General features: G+C 43.7%; 1 protein-coding gene across 23 annotated transcripts in view; it reads left to right on the forward strand.

Moving 5' to 3' along the window:
- The first annotated feature begins 1,293 nt into the window (after positions 1–1,293).
- Positions 1,294–20,156, forward strand: part of DDX50 (DExD-box helicase 50) — a 46,132-nt gene continuing 27,269 nt past the window's right edge. For 4 of the 23 annotated variants that reach the window (XR_016222226.1, XR_016222227.1, XM_002718449.6 and 1 more), the window contains exons 1-7: positions 1,608–1,847; positions 7,503–7,793; positions 10,959–11,034; positions 11,784–11,962; positions 18,116–18,233; positions 18,349–18,534; positions 19,027–19,172. Coding sequence is in view for 19 of the 23 variants with exons in the window: in XM_002718449.6 (XP_002718495.3) it covers positions 1,761–1,847; positions 7,503–7,793; positions 10,959–11,034; positions 11,784–11,962; positions 18,116–18,233; positions 18,349–18,534; positions 19,027–19,172 (1,083 nt within the window). In the remaining 4 variants the exon portion in view is untranslated. Of the gene's footprint in view, positions 1,393–1,607; positions 1,848–6,689; positions 6,802–7,502; positions 7,794–8,093; positions 8,139–10,958; positions 11,035–11,783; positions 11,963–17,830; positions 18,234–18,348; positions 18,535–19,026; positions 19,173–20,156 lie in introns of those variants that run through there. The other 19 variants (XR_016222228.1, XM_008270034.5, XM_070057773.2 and 16 more) reach the window with 17 other exon arrangements.

Raw genomic sequence — 20,156 nt, forward strand, 5'->3', positions numbered from 1 at the left:
TAAGTGAATACCGAAAATATTTTTGATTTCTGAGGAGCTGAAACTTTCTGACCTTTGACCACAAGATATTAACATCTGTTCCTTTTATCCCAGTTTTACATAGTGATTTGCTATCCATGTCTACCGTTTCTGTGCTCATCATCACACCCTTTGTAGAGACTGATTTAACACGGTAGAATGGGGAGTGGGAGCGAAGAGTGGGACTAAATTAGGATTGTGGAAAACACAGATCCAGAGATGTGTACCTATTCTCATAACCTAGGGAGATGCATTCTTCCATAATCAGTAGCTGAACACTCCTTGTGTTTAGTACTGAATCCATAGTTACTTTTAGACTTTATTTTTTTTCACCTCAAGTCAATCCCTAAATCATGCAGAAGACCTGGCGGAATCAGAAATTTAACATATTTGGTCCCAGTTACTTGGGTGAACACCCCAAATCAGCACACGTCGCAGTGGGTAATTTTGCTAAGACAAATGAGATGCTCATGTTAGCAGTATGTGCCCCACACACTGTCAAGTGGCTCGCTGAGTGCCCCTGCGCCTTCATCTCAATTTGGGTTCTTCTCTTAGGCGTTGAGTTCCTGGGTTGAAGAGATCATTGAGAAAAGGCGCAGAAAATAAAGCCAATTAGCTAGCACTGGTGTAGGAAAAGGGACAGGCTAAGGAAGTTACCCTTTGTAACGCCAAAGGCTTCCGTTTTGTGTAAGGCTGCGATTTAGGGGCAGTTAATCCCCATCCGTAAAACTGAACCCCTTTTTATTCGTCGCAAACACGTTATCTGTTGAACGCATTTAGGTTTTCTCTCTGGCCGAAACTGTTAGGTGTCTTCGGGTTTTTCCTGCTCATTGTTTCATGGGAGCATCTCCCCCCAAACCCTTGTCAGACTCGAGGCTTTCAGGTAGGTGTGGCAGAAAAGCACACTCGCTCATCTCAGATCCAAGCAAAACATTCGCTAGTCCTGACTGTACCACTCAAAGATTTTGTGACCCAGGGAAGTAAATTCCTTTCTTGGGTGGGTTCGGCTTCCTCAAGTCAAACGCGGAGCGTGAGGACTAAAACCAGCCGAGGACCAGCTAAATGATCAAAACCTAAGAGTTCGGGGTGGACGTCTATCCAGTCAGCCCCAGCCTTCACCTCAAGCCCACTCGGGACCCCAAGAAACCCCTTCCCCACTGCGAGGCGCTGCTGGACTGGCGCGAAGCCGTTGGACGTTAACGCCTCCTCGCACCCCGCCCGCAACGGGCGGGGCCCAGGGCCGCAGCTTCCGGCCGCGAATAGCGAGGCTGCGCGTGGCGCCCCCACCCACCTCGGCTCCGGCCGGCCCGCGAGCCGGGTCGCCGCGCGGGCCGACCCTCTCCACCGCCATCGAGGGGTTCCCCAGCCTCAGAAGTGAGTGTCGAAGATTCCCGAGCAGAACTCTGCAGTGGGGAAGAGATACAGAGAAATCACTTATGCTAATCAGCGCGTGCGTCCTTCATGATGATTGGCCAGAGTTTTACTCTGCACGCCAATCACTTTGGAACGAGGGCGGGACACTCGAGAACTTTCATTCTCATTGGTTGGGAGGTAGCGGCGCAAGGAAAAAGTGTGCGCCGAAAGGATCCGGGATTATTTTCCCCGCCGAGCGGTGCGTGTCCCGGAAGTGACGCACGGCCCTGGCCGGGCGGCTGTCCTGCCCCCGTTTCCTTTTTCGCTGGCGCTGCCCGTAGGTGGTTGTGGCCACCGCGCCCTGAGGCAGGCGGAGGCGGCGGCCAGTAATGCCTGGGAAACTCCTGTGGGGGGACATTATGGAGCTGGAAGCACCTTTGGAGGAGCCCGACAGCCTGAGGAAGCAGAGGCGAAAGGTGCGCTGAGGATGGGCCGCGCCTCCTTCGGGGCTGCGCCGGCTTGGGCGGGGAGGGGAGCTGTCCCTGATGATGGCCTGTCACATCCGAGCGGGAGCTTGGCCCTCGGCCCTCTGCGGTCGCTGCGGGACCATTCCCACCGCCACACTCCCGCCCTGCAGAAGGGCGGCCCTGGGCTTTGACTCGGCCTCCGCTGGCCCTTCCTTCAGCCCTTCCTGTTGGCGCCCGAAGCGTGTGCGAGATGGGCAGGCTCAAGCTCCCATCACCGGGATATCCGTTTCTTTGCTCTTCTTTCTTAAGCAGAGAGGCCTGTTTGGTTCTCGTTGGCTACCTTAGAAGACGATTAAGAAAAACGATTCCCTTGGAAATGTATTGTTTCTCAGTCACCCTGTCCTGTGTGCAAGCATCCTGGGGACAGCGAGCGTAGGTTTATAAACCTTGATAACTATAGAGGCTTAAGGAATGGTATCAAAGCCGGGGTTGCCAGGATTTGCCTGTGAGGGAGATCGTGTAGATTGCATTATTAATAGCGCTTACTATTGGTGTTCTCATTCAATCCGTGGGTATTTATTATTTGTGTCTAACTTGCACCAGCCTCTTTGTTGAGTATGAAGGTCTTTAATTAAGTGTAAGAAATGATCCTCACCTCAAGGAGCCTGTAGAGACTTCAAGTCCCGAAACAATTAGGGGAGTACAGGTGCAGAAAAATGCATAGGTAAAATTTTGACAGGAGACATCAGACCTGCAGAAAGAAAGCAGTGGGAGAAGGTAGCGGTATTTGAACTGTGACATTTGGCAAAAGAATAAGATGTAGTCTGTGAAGTGGTAGAGAGTAGAACCTACCTGACCAGCCATATCACTAGGGTAAACTTACCAACTGGTTTCTTTTATTGTAGGATACACAAAACTTAACATTTACCATTTAAAAAAATTATTTATTTATTTGAAAGGCAAAGTTATGGAGAGGCAGAGGCAGAGAGAATGAGAGAGGTCTTCCATCTGCTGGTTCACTCCCCAAATGGCTACAACAGCTGGAACTGAGCTGATCCGAAGCCAGCAGGTGGGAGCTTCTTCCGGGTCTCCCTTGTGGGTGCAGGGGCCCAAGGACTTGGGCCATCTTTCAGGCTGTAACAGAGAGCTGGATTGAAGTGGAGCAGCTGGGACTTGAATTGATGCTCATAGGGGTGCTGGAACTAAAGGTCGCGGCTTTACCCACTACGCCACAGCGACAGCCCCAGCTTTTACCATTTTTAAGTGTATAGTTCTGTGGCATTGAGTTTTGCAGCCATCACCAACATCTATCTCCAGAACTTTTTTATTTTCCCAGACTCTGCCCATTAAATACTAATTCAAATTCCCCCCTTCTCCTGTCCCTGACATTCACCATTCTGCTTTCTGTCCCTGAATTTCACTGCCACAGTTAGGTACTAGGGTGTAAGTAGAATCTCTAAGCAGTTATTTTAATTTTAGCTCCTCTTGGAACACTTCTTTTTTCCTTTTGCATCCAAATCTTGTATCTGTCAGGCTCCCCTTTGAAGGCTGTTCCAGTAGTTATCATGTAATTGGGATTTATTATGTGTTTCTTGTAAAGTTATCTCATTTTTTCCTGTGTATATCTTTCCCAAATATTTCCCGAGTTCTTGAGGAAAATAACTATATCTTTGTCAATCCTTAAGTTTTACTGTATCCTTCTAAGTTGCTGATTTTCACATTGTAAATTCTTCAGAAATACTTGTTGAATCCGCTGTAACTCTGAAAGATAAATAGAAATTTGGAAATGGATTGGAGTATCAGCTACTAGAAGTAGAGCCTTAGACTGGTGATCTGATTCTGAGATGAAGATAACTATGGTTTGGATATGAGATACAGAGCTGAGATACAGGTTCTCAGAACTGGAATGCAGATGAAGAAAGGAGCCTGGACGAATGTGTTGAAAATGAAAATGGTGTGAAAATATAGTTGGAGAGCAGAGACTTAAAAAGGACCAACTATAGAATGAGGAGGGAGAGAGACCATAGAAGTGATAGAGGTGAGAGGATGAGAGGACATACAGAGTATAATGGAAACCGAGGGAGCTGAAAGTGTCAAGCGTTGTGAGTCTGATGTGGAATAATGTATTTCATCACCCTAGGACGTTGCTGGGCTTGGGCTTAGAAGTCTCACTTTGCCTTGCTTTATCCTCTCCCTGAAGTGCAGGGCCCAGGAGCAATTCAAACCCCAGGCTGGCTCTATAAATAATCTTGTTATTCTATAGACTCTATTGGTTTGGAAAGCTGAGGGCTAGTGCAGTTAAGTAAAGATCAAATGATGTAACATGTAATTGTAAAGTGTTGTCACACATAGTATGCTGTCCAGTTTCCACGGCAGTTTCCATTTCATGAACGAGAATATTGTATGGTAAAGTACTCTAAAAATTCTGTGCATCACGGTGAGGACTTTGGTGACGACAGTTTTTACTACCACTAATCACTATTACTAATTTATTTTGAACATTTGACCAAGTCATTCTGAAGAAGTGTTAGATTTCCAAATCATGTCTTGTGATTTACAAATATTAAAACAGTGATGAGGGCTGGCGCTGTGGCATAGTGGGTAAAGCCTCAGCCTGCAGCGCTGGCATCCCATATGGGTACTGGTTTGAGTTCTGGCTACTCCTGATCTAGCTCCTGCTAATGCATCTGGGAAAACAGCAGAAGATGACCCATGTACTTGGACCCCTGCATCCAAATGAGAGACCTGGAAGAAGCTCTCAGCTCCTGGCTTCAGCCCAGCCTAGCCCCAGCTGCTGCAGCCGTTTGGGAAGTGAACCAGCACCTGGAAGATCTCTTCCTCTTTCTCTCTCTAACTCTGCCTTTAAAATAAATAAATAAATCTTAAAAAAAAAAAAATAGTGGCCATTGGGGTGGGTGTTGTGTTCCAGCAAATTAAAGCGCAGCGGGGACATCTGCATCCCTTGTTGGGAGTGAGATCCCTCTCCCACCTGCCACTTTTTTTTTTTTATTTTTAAGATTTATTTATTTATTTGAAAGAGTTATAGAGAGAGGAAGAGACAGAGAGAAATCTTCATCTGCTGGTTCACTCCCCAAATAGCTGCAATGGCCAGAGCTGGGCCAGTTTGAAGCTAGGAGCCAGGACATTCTTCTGGGTCTCCTTTGTGGGTTCAGGGGCCCAAGCACCTGGGCCATCTTCTGTGCTGCAGGCACATTAGCAGGGAGCTGGATCAGAAGTAAGGCAGCCAGGACTTGAAGCATCGCCCATATAGGATGAGAGTGCCGCAGGCGGCAGCTTTATCTAGTATGTACGCCACAGCACTGGCTCCCTACTTCCACTTCTGATCCAGCTTCCTGCTAATGTGCCTGGAGCACAGAAGATGGCCCAAGCATTTGAGTTCCTGCCACACATGTGGGAAACATGCATGGAATTCCTGGCTCGTTGTTTTTGCCTGGCCCAGACCCAGCTGTTGGAAGTATTTGGGGAGTGAACCAGTGGATGGACGATCTCTATCACTCTGTTTTTAAATAAATAAATAAATCTTTAAAAAAGCAACCAGTTTGGGGGCTGGCGCTGTGGCACAGCGGGTTAACGCCTTGGCCTGAAGCGCCGGCATGCCATATAGGCGCCAGCTGCGCCACTTCCCATCCAGCTCTCTGCTATGATCTGGGAAAGCAGTAGAAGATGGCCCAAGTCCTTGGGCCCCTGCACCCACATGGGAGACCCAGAAGAAGCTCCTGGCTCCTGGCTTTGGATTGGCACAGTTCCAGCCGTTGCAGCCAATTGGGGAGTGAACCATCGGATGGAAGACCTCTCTCTGCCTCTTCTCTCTCTGTGTAACTCTGACTCTCAAGTAAAAAAAATAAATAAAATTAAAAAAAAAAAACAGCTTGGCATTTTAAAACCAAAGTTGCAGAATAGTTTTTTTGTTTTGTTTTTGCTTTGTTTAGGATTTTCTTATGTTTTTAAAATTTATTTTATTTATTTGAAAGAGTTGCAGAGAGAGAGAGAGAGGTGTTCCATCTGCTGGTGCACTCCCCAAATGGCTGCAACAACCCGAGCAGAGCTCATCTGATCTGAAGCCAGGAGCCAGGAGCTTCTTCTGGGTCTCCCATGTGGGTGCAGGGGCCCAAGGACTTGGGGTATCCTCCGCTGCTTTCCCAGGCACATTAGCAAGGAGCTGAATGGGAAGTGGAGCGACTGGGACTCAACCAGTGCCCATATGGGTTGCTGGTGCTGCAGGCTGGGGCTTTAATCCGCTGTGCCGCAGCGCTGGTCCTGTGTGTGTGTGTTTTAAATAAGTTCTATTAACTAATAAAAATTTAAGTTCCCAGGATTACTGTCCTTCCATGGAAGTACAACAGTTAGGGTTTTATATGAATTATATAGTTTTGTTTTTCTGTTAATCATCCAAATTCAGGAGAAGGCCTGATAGGAAAAGAACATAGGCTTTTAAGTCATACAGGACTAGATTTGATTTCTAGCCTCTGCAGGAAATCCCACGTGTGGATCTTTGGCAAGTTGCTCAACTTGTGAGAACTTCTGTTTCCCTCTTTGTAAAATGGCAAAAGTAACATGGGTTCACTCTCCCTTATCCAAAATCTTTGGAGCTAGCTGTATTTTGGAATTCAGAACTGAGGGGATTTTTAGAAAGGTTATACTCCAGCAGGATTTGGGATCTACAACCTGTTATCAAACACCTTAGTATTAAATATGAGCGTTCATACTAGGTGTGATAAAGAAAGACTATAAATAGCCTCACATTAGTACTCGCCAAATTTTGCCATCAGCTGAGGTCAGGTAAGGTTTTGCCTCCATATAAGTTAAAAAAAAAAAACTTTCGGTTTTCAGAGCTTAATGGATATCGGAATTTCGGATAAGGGATTATGGACCTGTACTTCCCTTATAGGGTTGTTACGAAGATTTAAACAAGATAAGCTGAAAACACATTACTCAATGCTGGGTAGGTACTCAATAAATACTAATTTTTTTTCTCTTGAGATGTTAGAAGTTTTTTTTTTATTTTTTTTATTTTGGGGTTCTCATTCTTTTCCTGAGAAAGAACTTTTATTTTCCCTTCAGTCTTTTTTTTTTCTTTAAAGATTTATGTATTTATTTGAAAGGCAAAGTTATGGAGAGGCGGGGGGGGGGGTAGGGGTGGGGGTCTTCCATCTGCTGGTTGACTCCCCAAATGGCCACAACAGCCTGAGTCGGGCCGATTCAAAGCCAGGAGCCAGGAATTTATTCCAGGTCTCCTGCACGGGTGCAGAGGCCCAAGGACTTGGGCCATCTTCCGCTGATTTTCCAGGCCATAGCAGATAACTGGATTGGAAGTAGAGCGGCCAGAACACGAACCGGCGCCCATATGGGATGCCGGCACTGCAAGTGGCGGCTTTACCCACCATGCCACAATGCTGGCCCCTAATTTCCCTTCAATATTATGATGGGATTAGAGAGTTTGAGGGTTGAGAATGCAAGAGTTGAGATGACAAAATTAGTAACAAAGTTTAGAGCTTGATGTTAATAACCAGGGTGGATTTCTACCAGGTAGGATTTCAGAGTAACTGCAGATTGAGCTTAATTGTTTGGGGAGTCATGCTCTGACTTTTGTAGAGCGTTTAAAGGAGATCCATGACCCTCCTTTCTCTGCTTCTTTGTCCGCAGAGTGACAGAAGGAAGTCAAGGCACCATTATGACTCAGATGAGAAATCAGAAACAAGGGAAAATGGTGTTGCAGATGACTTGGATACTCCCAAGCCCAAAAAAGCTAAAATGAGAGAGAAGCTAAATGGAGACACTGAAGAAGGATTTAATAGACTTTCAGATGAATTTTCTAAATCACGTAAGTCAAGAAGAAAAGATCTGCCAAATGGAGATATTAAATATGAAAAAAAATCGAAGCGAGTATCCTCCTTGGACAATGCTCATAAATCAAGTGATAATAAACTAGAGGAGGTAAGGATACTTTTTATTTTGCTTTTAACATTATCCTTCAAATAAAGGCTGATGTGATTTTTTAGGCTAATTAGGGCTGATTAAAATATCCTACTTAGTGTCTTATTTGGACTACAGAGTCTGGCTGAAATCTGAGCCCTTTTCCTTTTGCCCTGTTTCTTTCATTGTTTTCGCCTTTTCCTTGGGGGTGGGTGGGAGAGTTGCCAAACGTAAACCTTTCTTGTACATTTCGGATCCTGAACGGTTTTTTTGAACATTGTATTGATGGTCACCAACTTGCATTTCTTATGGTTATTTCAGCTCCTACCAGTACTTATGAACTGACTTCTGACTTCTTGCAACAAGGTACAGAAGGCCTCTTGACTGTGTATTTTGCCTTCTGCTTTTTCTGCTTCTATAACAGCAGTAACAAATGATCTTTTAGGTCTTACTGTGACTCAGTGTTGAAACTGTATTTTTTAAAAAAGTGTTTATTTGAAAGGCAGAGTGAAAGAGAGAGAGGTCTGATCTGCTGGTTCACTCCCCAAATGCCCATAAAGGTTGGGGATGGGCTGAGGCCAAAGTGAGGAACTGCGGACCCAATCCAGGAATGCAGCTCTGAGCCATCACTTGCTGCTTCCCAGATCTGCATTAGCAGGAATCTGAAGTTAGGATCTTTAGCTGGGAATCAAATCCAGGCACTCTGATACGGGATTCTGTCATCTTAGCAGGCACCTTAATCATTAGGCCAAATGCCCACCCCAAGATACTTTCTTGACAGAATTTATTTCAAAAGCTGTTTTGCAGTTTTCCCCTAGCAGAGTTCCTAGGTTTATCTAGGTGTCATAAATTGTCAGTAAATTACTTGGATCTTTAGAAGTAAACAACTTTGATATTCTTAATTTTTAAAATAATTTACTTATTTATTAGAAAGGCAGAGTAATGCAGAGAGAGGGAGACAGAGAGCTTCCATTTGTGGGTTCACTCAAATGCTGGCCACAGCTGAGGCTGGACTAGGCCCAAGCCAGGAGCCAGGAGCTCCTGCTCTCCCGTGTGAGTGGTAGGAACTTAAGTAGCTTGGGCTAGCATTTGCTGCCTCTCAGGTGCATTAGCATGAAGCTGGATTGGAAGCTGAGTAGCTGGGACTCTAATTGACGTTCAGATATGGGATCTGGGAATCTCAAGGGGTAGCCTAACCCACTGTACCACAATGCCCACCTAAATCTTTATAAAATTTTTTTTATATTCGAAAGGCAGAGAGAGAGAGAGAGAAATCTCCCAGCTGCTGGTCATTGTCCAAATGCCTGCAACAGCTGGGGCTGGGCCAGGCCAGAGCTGGTAAACATGGAGCTCTGTCTGGGTTTACCATGTGGATGGTAAGGGCTGTCACCTGCTGCCTTCTAGGTTGCACATGAATAGAAAGCTAGAATAGAGAAGGAAGCTGGAATTTGAACTCAGGCATTCCAGGGTGAAATGTGGGAGTCCCAAGCTGTGTCAAGCAAATGCCCACCTCATGCTATTCTTATTCTTGATAATTAATAGTTCTTTATATTCTTTAAACCTGACAGTTGCTATTCATTTAAATACATGGGAACTTAATGTATAATCTTTGGGAAGATTTGGGGAAAGCTATCGAATCCCTGCCTTACAGGATGATGTGTTTTTTTTTGTTTTGTTTTGTTTTTTTGTTTTTTTTTTGACAGGCAGAGTGGACAGTGAGAGAGAGAGACAGAGAGAAAGGTCTTCCTTTTGCCATTGGTTCACCCTCCAATGGCCGCTGTAGCCAGCGCGCTGCGGCCGGCGCACCGCGCTGATCCGATGGCAGGAGCCAGGAGCCAGGTGCTTTTCCTGGTCTCCCATGGGGTGCAGGGCCCAAGCACCTGGGCCATCCTCCACTGCACTCCCTGGCCACAGCAGAGAGCTGGCCTGGAAGAGGGGCAACCGGGACAGAATCCGGTGCCCCTACCGGGACTAGAACCCGGTGTGCCGGCGCCGCTAGGCGGAGGATTAGCCTAGTGAGCTGCGGCACCGGCCAGGATGATGTTTTTTATTTGTGAGTTTGCTGTTTGTTGGGAAGCACATATATTAGTTGAGCTAAAAAGGCCCTACAAATCTGTATTGCTAAGAGTGGGAAAAAACTTACAGGTTGTTTTTTCATTGAGATTTTGCCTGGTACAATACTTAGTATTATAATAGGCTTAACTGTTTACTATTTTGTTTGGATTGTATTAGAGTTCAGTAATTCTTTTAGGAATTTATCCCAAGGAGATGATCATGAGGTATGCAGATTTATATGAATAAGTACTCTTTAAAATTTTTTTAGGTTATACAGATTTCATGTATTTCATATATACAGATTTAGGAACATAGTGATACTTCCTTAATGCTTTTTTTTTTTTAAAAAAGATTTATTTATTTATTTATTTGAAAGTCAGAGTTACACACAGAGAGAGAAGAGGCAGAGAGAGAGACGTCTTCCATCTGCTGGTTCACTCCACAATTGACCACAGTGGCCAGAACTGTGCTGTTCCGAAGCCAGGAGCTTCTTCCAGGTCTCCCATGTGGGTGCAGGGGCCCAGAGACTTGCGCCATCTTCTACTTTCCTAGGTCATAGCAGAGAGCTGGATCGGAAGTAGAGCAGCCTGTACTGTACTGCTGGCACTGCAGGCAGTAGCTTTACCCGCTATGCCATAGCACCAGCCCCATGAATAAGTATTCTTATCACAGTGATGTTTTTGACAATAGCAAAACAATTTAAACACCTTTAATGTCTTATACAATATCAGGGGCTGGTCTTGTGGCTCAGTGGGTTAAGCCATTGCTTGCCCATGCCCACATCCCATCAGAGTGCTGGTTTGAGATTGGGCTGCTCTGCTTCTAATCCAGCTCCCTGCTAATGTGTCTAGGAAGGCAGAGGATGACAGCCCAAGTACTCAGGCTCATACCACCCATGTAGGAGACCCAGATGGAGGGTCTGGTCCAGACTTGTCTCTTGCAGGCATTTGGAGAGTGAACCAACACTCTCTCTGTCACTTTCCCTCTCAAATAATTAAATCTTTTTGAAAAAATTCTGCAGTATCTGCAGTTATTAACTAAAATTGATCAGTTAGCTAATTTGTAAAGCTAAAAATGGTAAATGAGTCAAATGTAAGCTATGTTATTTAGAACTTTTATTTCATTTGACAGACCCTAACACGTGAACAGAAAGAAGGATCTTTCTCCAATTTCTCAATTTCTGAAGAGACTGTAAAGCTTCTGAAAGGTACTGTGAATTTTAGCAGATATACATTTGAAAAATCTAATACTATATTTTATAAAACACTTGTGCCTTTTCTAACCAAAACCAGATATAAAAAGACAGAGAAGTAGCTCTTTTGTAATTACAGTTACTTTTGTGTCGGACTTTTCAGTATTCTGACCTACTTTGAACCTTAAAAAGTAAATGTATTTGTCCAGTTTCATACCAACTCTTTATTTTTTATTTTTATTTATTTTTTAAGACTCAAACACATTATTTTTAATATTTCTGACATGAATGTGTAACACCGTATAGGGAGGTGATAGAAGAGGATTAATTTTATAAAGAAAGCACAATAATAGCACAGGTTTACTTTTCTGAAGCAATGTCATTGAACTAAAGCAAAGGAACGTTTATGATGTGGAGCATAGAATATGGACTAATAATCTTTAATGACTAATAGAAGAAGCTATAATAGATCTCCCTGCCCAGAAATGTAGAGTTAAATGAAACCATAGTTCCCTTGGTATCAGTTTTTCCAGGTGATTTCAACACAGGAACCCAGCAACAGGGAAATTCCTTCCAATACTTAAAAAACACTCATGTTGACCCCCAAACCCAATTTTAAAATAATTTCCTTTGGGTGTAGGAATAAGTGTAAATGTCATTAGGTAGTGTATCTTTAGTCATTCACTGAGGAATCAGGATTGTCCTTTTCAAGTGAATGTATTTTTTTTTTGTCTTAAATATTTTAATGAAATCTTACTTTACAGGTCGAGGGGTAACGTATCTCTTTCCTATTCAAGTTAAGACCTTTGGCCCCATATATGAAGGAAAAGATTTAATTGCTCAAGCACGAACAGGAACAGGGAAGACATTCTCTTTTGCCATCCCCTTGATTGAAAGGCTCCAAAGAAATCAAGAAACGGTTAAAAAAAGCCGCTCACCAAAGGTAATCATTATAAGGGAGTAAAAGTTCTAAATGTTCCTGTATTTAAAAGGGAAAGAAAAAGTATACTGAAAAAACTAAAGTTCCAGTATCCCTAAGACATTAAAGTTAACCCTTGGGAATAGGCCTTTAGCTTAGTGATTAAGATGCCCATGTCCCACATTGGAGTACCTGGGTTTCATTCCTAGCTCAGGATTCTGACTCCAGCTTCCTGCCAATGTGGACCCTGTGGAAACAGCAGTGATGGTTCAGGTAATTGGGTTTTTGCTCTCCATATCGAGACTTGGATTGTATTTCCACCTCCTGACTTTAACCTGGCTCAGCCATTTGTGCGCATTTGGGGAGTTTTTTCTCTCTGTCTTTCTCTCCTGTCTCTTCTCCTCTCAAACAAGCCCTGAGGCATATTATAAAAATTTCTTTCTTTCCTTTTTTTTTTTTCCCCAAAGATTTATCTGTTTATTTGAAAGGCAGAGTTACAGAGAGGCAGAGACAAAGAGAGTGAGAAGTCTTCCATCCGGTGGTTCACTCCCCAGATGGCTACAATGTCCAAAGGTGGGCTGATCTGAAGCCAGGAGCCAGGAGCTTCTTTCTGGGTCTCTCATACGGGTCTGGGGCCCAAGGACTTCTGCCATCTTCTGCTACTCTCCCAGGCCATAGCAGAGAGCTGGATCAGAAGTGGAGCAGCTGGGACTCGAACCTGTGCCCATATGGGATCTGGCACTGCAGGCAGTGGCTTTACCTGCTATGCCACAGCACTGGTCCCAGCCTCGGATTGTAAAAATTTGAGTCCTAAAGCAAAATTTGCTGGTTTTCAAATAAGTAAATTTCAAGCAAAGTTAAAGTAATGTAGTTATTTCATATGAATGTAATATGTATGGAACTTTATATATCTTTGATAACTATGGTTTTGTTTTTAATTATTTATTTATTTGAAAGGTAGAGTTACAGATAGGGAGAGACAGAGAAAAATGTCTTCCATCCACTGGTTCACTCTCCAAATGATCACAACGGCTGGAGCTGAGCTGATCTGAAGCCAGGAGCCAGAAGCTTCTTCTCCCACACAAGGGACCAAGGACTTGGGCCATCTTCCACTGCTTTTCCAGGCTTTAGCAAACAGCTGGATTGGAAGTGGAGCAGCCAGGATACGAACTGGCGCCCATATGGTGTGCCAGTGCTGCAGGTGGAATCTTAGCCTACTACACCTCAGTGCTGGCCCCATAAATGTATTTTGAAACCAGCATATCTTATTTTAAGAGTATTCATAGAAGTGCATTTAGTGACTTATCTTTTTTCAGTCCTGGCCTTTGCTTTACTATCTTTTTAAAGATTCATTTATTTATTTGAAAGAGAGAGAGGGAGAGACAGAGAGCTTCCATCCAAAGGTTCACTCCCCAAATGGCCGAAATGGCTCGGCTGGACTGTTCTGAAGCCAGGGGCCAGGAACTGCTTCTGGGTCTCCCAAGAGGTTGCAGGGGCTCAAGCACTTGGGCTGTCCTCAGCTGCTTTCTCAGGTGCATTAGCAAGGAGTTAGATTGGAAGTAGAGTATCCAGGTTTTGAACCAGCACCAGTATGGGGTGCCAGCATTGAGGGCTGTGGCTTTAACAGCTATCCAACAATGTTGGCCCCCTGACTTTGCTTTTAAACAGTGATTTGAAAAAAATTTTAATTTAAGAGGTAGAGAGAGGAAGCTCCCATCTGTTGATTGATTCCCACAAATACCCACAGCAGCTGGAATTAGACTAGGGCTGAAGCTGGGAGCTAGGAAGTCAGTCCAATCTCTACCTGGCTGGCAGGTGCCCCATTACTTGAGCTGTCAATTTTCCCAGGGTCTGCATTGTTGGGAAGCTGGAGTCAGGAGTTGGAACTGGGATTCGAACTCGAGCACACTGATGTGGAACACAGGTATCTTGTCTGCTAAGCTGAGCTCCTTCTCCCCTGAATAATTTTCTAAAGAAGTGTTCGTTTATTTGGTCATTCAATAAATGTTCAATATATTTTGTTTCATTGGTTGACTTTTTAATAAGGGTATTATAGGGGCCGGTGCTGTGGCACAGAAGGTTAAAGCCCTGGCCTGTAGTGCCAGCATCCCATATGGGCGCCAGTTCTGGTCCTGGCTGTTACTCTTCCGATCCAGCTCTCTGCTATGGTCTGGGATAGCAGTGGAAGATGGCCTAAGTCTTTGGGCCCCTGCACCGATGTGGGAGACACAGAGGAGGCTCCTGGCTCCTGGCTCCTGGCTTCGGATCACACCGCTCTGGCAATTGCAGCCATCTGGGGAGTGAACCAGCAGATGGAAGACCTCTCTGTCTCCACCTCTCTCTATAACTCTGTCTTTCTAATAAATAAAACAAATCTTTTTTTAAAAAAGGGTATTATAGAAATGTTATTGTTAGTTCTTGTGGTTACTGAGGGACTGGAGATGTATCTTAATTTATAGGTAGTAAAATCAACTAATAGGGCTGGCACTGTGGTGTGGCAGATTATACCTCTGCTTTCAAAGCCAACATTCTGTATGTAGAGTGATGATTTGCATCCTGGCTTGCTGTTCTCCTTCCAATCCAGCATTCTACCAGTGCACTTAGGAAAGCAGCAGCAGATGGTCCAAGTAGTTGTACCCCTGCTATGTTTGTGGGAAGTCAGGATGGAGTTCCTGGCTCCTGGCTGTAGCCTGGCCCAGCCCTGGCTGTTGTAAGTCATTTAAGGAGTGAACCAGCGGATATATGATTCTTCTCTGTTGCTCCCCCTTTGAAATAAAATAAGCAAATAAATATATAAACAAATATATCTTTAGGCCGGCGCCGCGGTTCAATAGGCTAATCATCCGCCTGCAGTGCCGGCACACTAGGTTCTAGTCCCAGTCAGGGCACCGGATTCTGTCCCAGTCACTCCTCTTCCTGTCCAGCTCTCTGCTGTGGCCTGGGAGTGCAGTGGAGGATGGCCCAAGTGCTTGGGCCCTGCACCCCATGGGAGACCAGGAGAAGCACCTGGCTCCTGGCTTTGGATCAGTGTGGTACGCTGGCCGCAGCGGCCATTGAGGGGTGAACCAATGGAAAATGAAGACCTTTCTCGCTGTCTCTCTCTCACTCCACTCTACCTGTCAAAAAAAAGTATATATATATATATATATCTTTAAAAAATCAACTATTTGAGCATACTAGTAAAATTTTAGCCTGAAATTTGACCTTCTGGGAACATATATGAGCTTTAAGGTTCTTCACAAATTACAAAAAAAATCCAGCATCATAATTTGAATAGATATGTGATTAAAAGTAGTTTGTTCTTTGAAAGACTCCTAAATGATATTATAGAATAAAAGCAAGGGGCTGGTGCTGTGGTGTAGTGTAAAGCTGCTGCCTGCAGTGCAGATTCAAGACCCAGCTGCTCCACTTTAATCCAGCTCTCTGCTATCATCTGGGAAAGCAGTATAAGATGGCTAAGTACTTGGGCCCCTGCACCCTGCACCTGTGTGGAGACCTGGAAGAAGCTCCTGGCTCCTGGCTTATAATCAGCACAGCTCTGGCCTTTGAGACCATTTGTGGTGTGAACCAGCAGATAGAAGACCTCTCTCTCTGCCTCTGCCTCTCTGTAACTCTTCCTTTCAAATAAATAAATAGAGTGTATATGCTCTAAAAAAAGAAAGAAAGAAAATTCACATATATAAATATAATTAGGTCGTAAGGATCTTGGATCACCTATCCCAAATGAGGTTGGTTGTGTTGGCTTACAGGGAAAATGTTTTTTGGAAGTTCTGTTTCTTGGCTGAAATTATGAAAGACCACAGGTTATAGAAATAGGACAGAATTCCAACACTGCCTTAAAAAGCTTTTATGTAAATGATGTTACTAGAGATTTAAAGGATTTATTTATTTGAAATGCAGAGTAACAGAGAAAGAGAGAGAGACAGAAATCTTCCATCCACTGGTTCACTCCTGCGGTGGCTGCAACAGCTAAGGCCAGGCCAGTCTGAAACCAGGAGCCAGGAAATCCATCTGAATCTACCATGTAGGTGATGGGAACTCTAGTACTTGGGCCATGGTTTCCTGCTTTCCTGGGTGCAGGGAACTGGACTTGAAGTAGAGTAGAAGGGACTCGAATCAGCACTCTGATATGGTTTGCAGGTATCCCAAGAGGTGGCTCAAACCACTGCGCCACAATACCAGCCCCAGTCTTTTAAATTCTCTAACACCCAGATTTCTCATCTATAAAATTTGGATAATAAAGCCACCTAAAGGTATTTCTGTGAGAATCAAATTAGGTAATTCATGTAGAGCAAAGTACCTAGCACATGGTGATCATTCGTTGTTTTTTTTTTTTTTTTTTTTTTTTTTTGACAGAGTTAGAGAGAGAGAGATAGAGAGAAAGATCTTCCTTTTGTTGGTTCACTCCCCAAATGGCTGCTACGGCTGGAACTACGCCCATCCGAAGTCAGGAGCCAGGTGCTTTCTCCTGGTCTCCCATGCGGATGCAGATCCCAAATACTTGGGCCATCCTCCACTGCCTTCCCGGGCCATAGCAGAGAGCTGGACTGGAAGAGGAGCAACCGGGACTAGAACCCATTGCTTGTATGGGATGCTGGCGCCACGAGCGGAGGATTAACCAAGTGAGCCATGGTGCCGGCCCCGTTTGTTCATTTAACAAGTTTTTTTTTTTTTTTTTTTTTTTTTTACTGTTAAGGGCAGAGTGGACAGTGAGAGAGAGAAGACAGAGAGAAAGGTCTTCCTTTGCCGTTGGCTCACCCTCCAATGGCCGCCGCGGCCGGCGCACTGCGCTGATCCGATGGCAGGAGCCAGGTGCTTCTCCTGGTCTTCCATGTGGGTGCAGGGCCCAAACACTTGGGCCATCCTCCACTGCACTCCTGGGCCACAGCAGAGAGCTGGCCTGGAAGAGGGGCAACCGGGACAGAATCCGGTGCCCCGACCGGGACTAGAACCCAGTGTGCTGATGCCGCAAGGCGGAGGATTAGCCTAGTGAACCACGGCGCCGGCCTTAACAAGTATTTTTGAATACCTCTTCTGTGTTGGAAGTTCAACTTCCAGCTTCAAAGATATAACCAGGAAACTCAGTGTGGCATGTTGTTATGGTGGAACATCATATCAAAGCCAGAGTGAGTAAATATGAATGACAGTGTGAAGATGTGTCTGCTACTTAAATCTGAAGTAATACAGTTATCCACCTGATGTCAATCCTTGCCTTCATGGAGTTTACCTTTTAGTAAATAAGTAAAATTAATATTGTAAGCAGTGTAAGCATTGAGGAGGAACAAGGACAGGGAGATAGGAAAAGAAGCTTGGAGACCTCACTGGGGTAGTGACTAAGAGATATGATGGAAGAATAAGAGGATCTAAGCTGTGGTTTTTATTGTTGCTAATTGTGCTGTTTTAAAATAGTTAGTACATTTATGTTGATAATTCTAGGGTTTTTTTTTTTTTAAGCTTTGTTTATTTATTTGGAAGGCAGAGCAATAAGGAGATCTCGCACTGGTTCATTACCCAAATGCTTACAATAGGTGTGGTAGGGCCAAGCGGAAGATAGGAACCTGGGATTCAATCCGGACTCCCACATGGATAGTGGGGACTTAGTACTTCAGCCCTCACCTGCTGCCTTCCAGGGTGTGCGTTATCAGGAAGTTGGGTCAGAAGTAGAGTATCCAGGACTTGAACCAGTCACTCTAATATAGATGTAGATGTCCTAAGTGGCAACTTAACCATTTTGCCGCACATCCACGCCAGAGATTTCTAGTTTTAAATGCCACTTTAAAAAAGTCTTCTTGGGGTTGGCATTGTGGTGCAGTAGGCTAGGCTGCTGCCTGCTGCACTTAACATCCCATGTGAACACTGGCTGAAGTCCTGGCTGCTCTACTTCCTATCCAGCTCCCTGCTAATGTGCTGGGAAAGCAGAGGAAGATGGCCCCTGCCAACCATGTGGGAGACCCAGAAGAAGCTCCTGGTTCCTGACCTCAGCCTGGCCCAGCCCTGACTGTTGCAGCCATCTGGGAAATGAACCAGTGGATGGAAGATCTGTCTGTCTCTCTCTGTGACTCTACCTTTCAAAATGAATAAATCTTCAAAAAAAAAAAAAAAAAAAAAAAAAAGGTTTTCTCATTCATAAGTCTTTAGAAAAGTATCTTTTTTTTTTTTTTTTAAACTCTTGCTCAGGTACTTGTTTTGGCTCCAACAAGGGAACTGGCAAACCAAGTAGCCAAAGACTTCAAAGATATAACTAGGAAACTCAGTGTGGCATGTTTTTATGGTGGAACATCATATCAAAGCCAGAGTGAGTAAATATGAATGACAGTAGTGTGAAGATGTCTGCTACTTAAATCTAAAGTAATCATGTGAAAGTGTGTGCTTGCTTTTTACATATTACTGGCATGTCTCTTCTTCCACAGTTAATCATATTCGAAATGGTATTGACATCTTGGTTGGGACACCTGGTCGAATCAAAGACCATCTGCAGAGCGGCCGGTTGGATCTTTCCAAACTACGCCACGTTGTGCTTGATGAAGTGGATCAAATGTTAGATTTAGGTTTTGCTGAACAAGTTGAAGATATTATCCATGAATCCTACAAAACTGGTATATCCTAATTCAAAATAAGTACATTAGCAGTTGTCCTTTGATCCTAAAATAGCTTATGAATTTTTTTATTTCTTAGTTTTTATTACATTGTCCCCTGAGATTCTAAGAAAACTAAAGTTATTTGGTATTTATTCTCTCCCTGAGAAAAGAAAGTATGATAGCACACTTTAACTGATTTCTTAGCTTCCAATGCTTTCTTTCATATGTTATTTTTTATAGTCACTAATTAGATTTACTAACTCATTTTACTGATTTCTTTCATCATTGTTACTTCTTAAATCCTCACCTTCTTTCTGGGTTCAGTTTTCTTCATATTGTTCCCATTTTTGAAAGTTGAGAGCTTTAATACTTGCAGTGAAGTCTGTATGTTAAAAATTCACTCCAAGGTTTGAATTTTTGATTATTTCTTTGAAGCTTGGGGAGACTTTTAAGAGCTGGCTACATCATGCGTTATTAAGAAAACATTTTAATTCTTTTTGTTTATTTAAGATTCTGAAGACAATCCTCAGACTTTACTTTTTTCTGCAACTTGCCCACAGTGGGTGTACAAAGTTGCAAAAAAATACATGAAATCCAGATATGAGCAGGTTGACCTTGTTGGAAAAATGACTCAAAAGGCTGCAACTACTGTGGAAGTAAGTAGCTTTCCAGCATGATAGATTCTAGCTTTTAGTTGATATTTACTTTTGAAATTTGTTGAAGCTAAACTTAAGTTTTGGATATCTAGTCAGGCATAGTCTCTCTGTGCTTCTTGTCAGTGAGTGTGAGACTGAGGAGCAAAACAGAATAAAGAAGGAAATAAAAAGAGTGTGAACAGGCAAGTGCTAGCCAGAACATGCAAGCAAGCAGCCATCAGGACAGACTTAAAGGATTTAGAATGTGTCAGAGGTGATTCATATTAACTAAAAATGAATAGTGCTATTCTAATTTTTTTAATAGGTGAAGAAACTCAGATCTTCCCCCAAAAAATTCTGAAAGAATTAAAAAAATCAAACCATAAAATAATTTAAGGAAGATACAGAGTGAATAGTTACTCTGTCTCAGGAAAAGGAATCTAATCCAAATATATGATTAGAAACCATAAGGGAAAAGGTTGATTAATTTGAATTCATGAAAATCTACTAGCATGTTTAAAAAAAAGAATTAAAAGTATTATTTACAGGGGCTAGCACTGTGGCGTAGTAGGTAAAGCCACTGCCTGAAGTGCTGGTATCCCATATGAGTGCCAGTTCGAGTCCTGGCTGCTCTACTTCTGATCTGGAAGAAGCTGGAAGCCTGGAATCTCATGGCTTTGGATCAGCCCAACCCCGGCCACCGCAACCATTTTGGGGGTGAACCAGTGGATGGAGGATCTTTCTCTCCCTCTCTCTAACTCTGCCTTTCAAATAAATAAATAATTTTTTTAAAAAGTATTATTTACAGTATATATGTCAGGTATATGTCTTTTATGTCATTTATCCTATTTAATAGCTCACATTTATGTGTAGGAAAAGTGAGGAGGCTAGATGAATGATAGTTTAATCCACAGAATACAATACAGTGGTTAAAAAGTGATTGGAGTGGCCGGTGCCGCGGCTCACTAGGCTAATCCTCCGCCTGCGGCGCCGGCACACCGGGTT

This window comes from Oryctolagus cuniculus, chromosome 15 (genome assembly GCF_051225735.1).
Source record: "Oryctolagus cuniculus isolate XC-2025 breed Fujian yellow rabbit chromosome 15, ASM5122573v1, whole genome shotgun sequence".
Lineage (NCBI taxonomy): Eukaryota > Metazoa > Chordata > Mammalia > Lagomorpha > Leporidae > Oryctolagus > Oryctolagus cuniculus.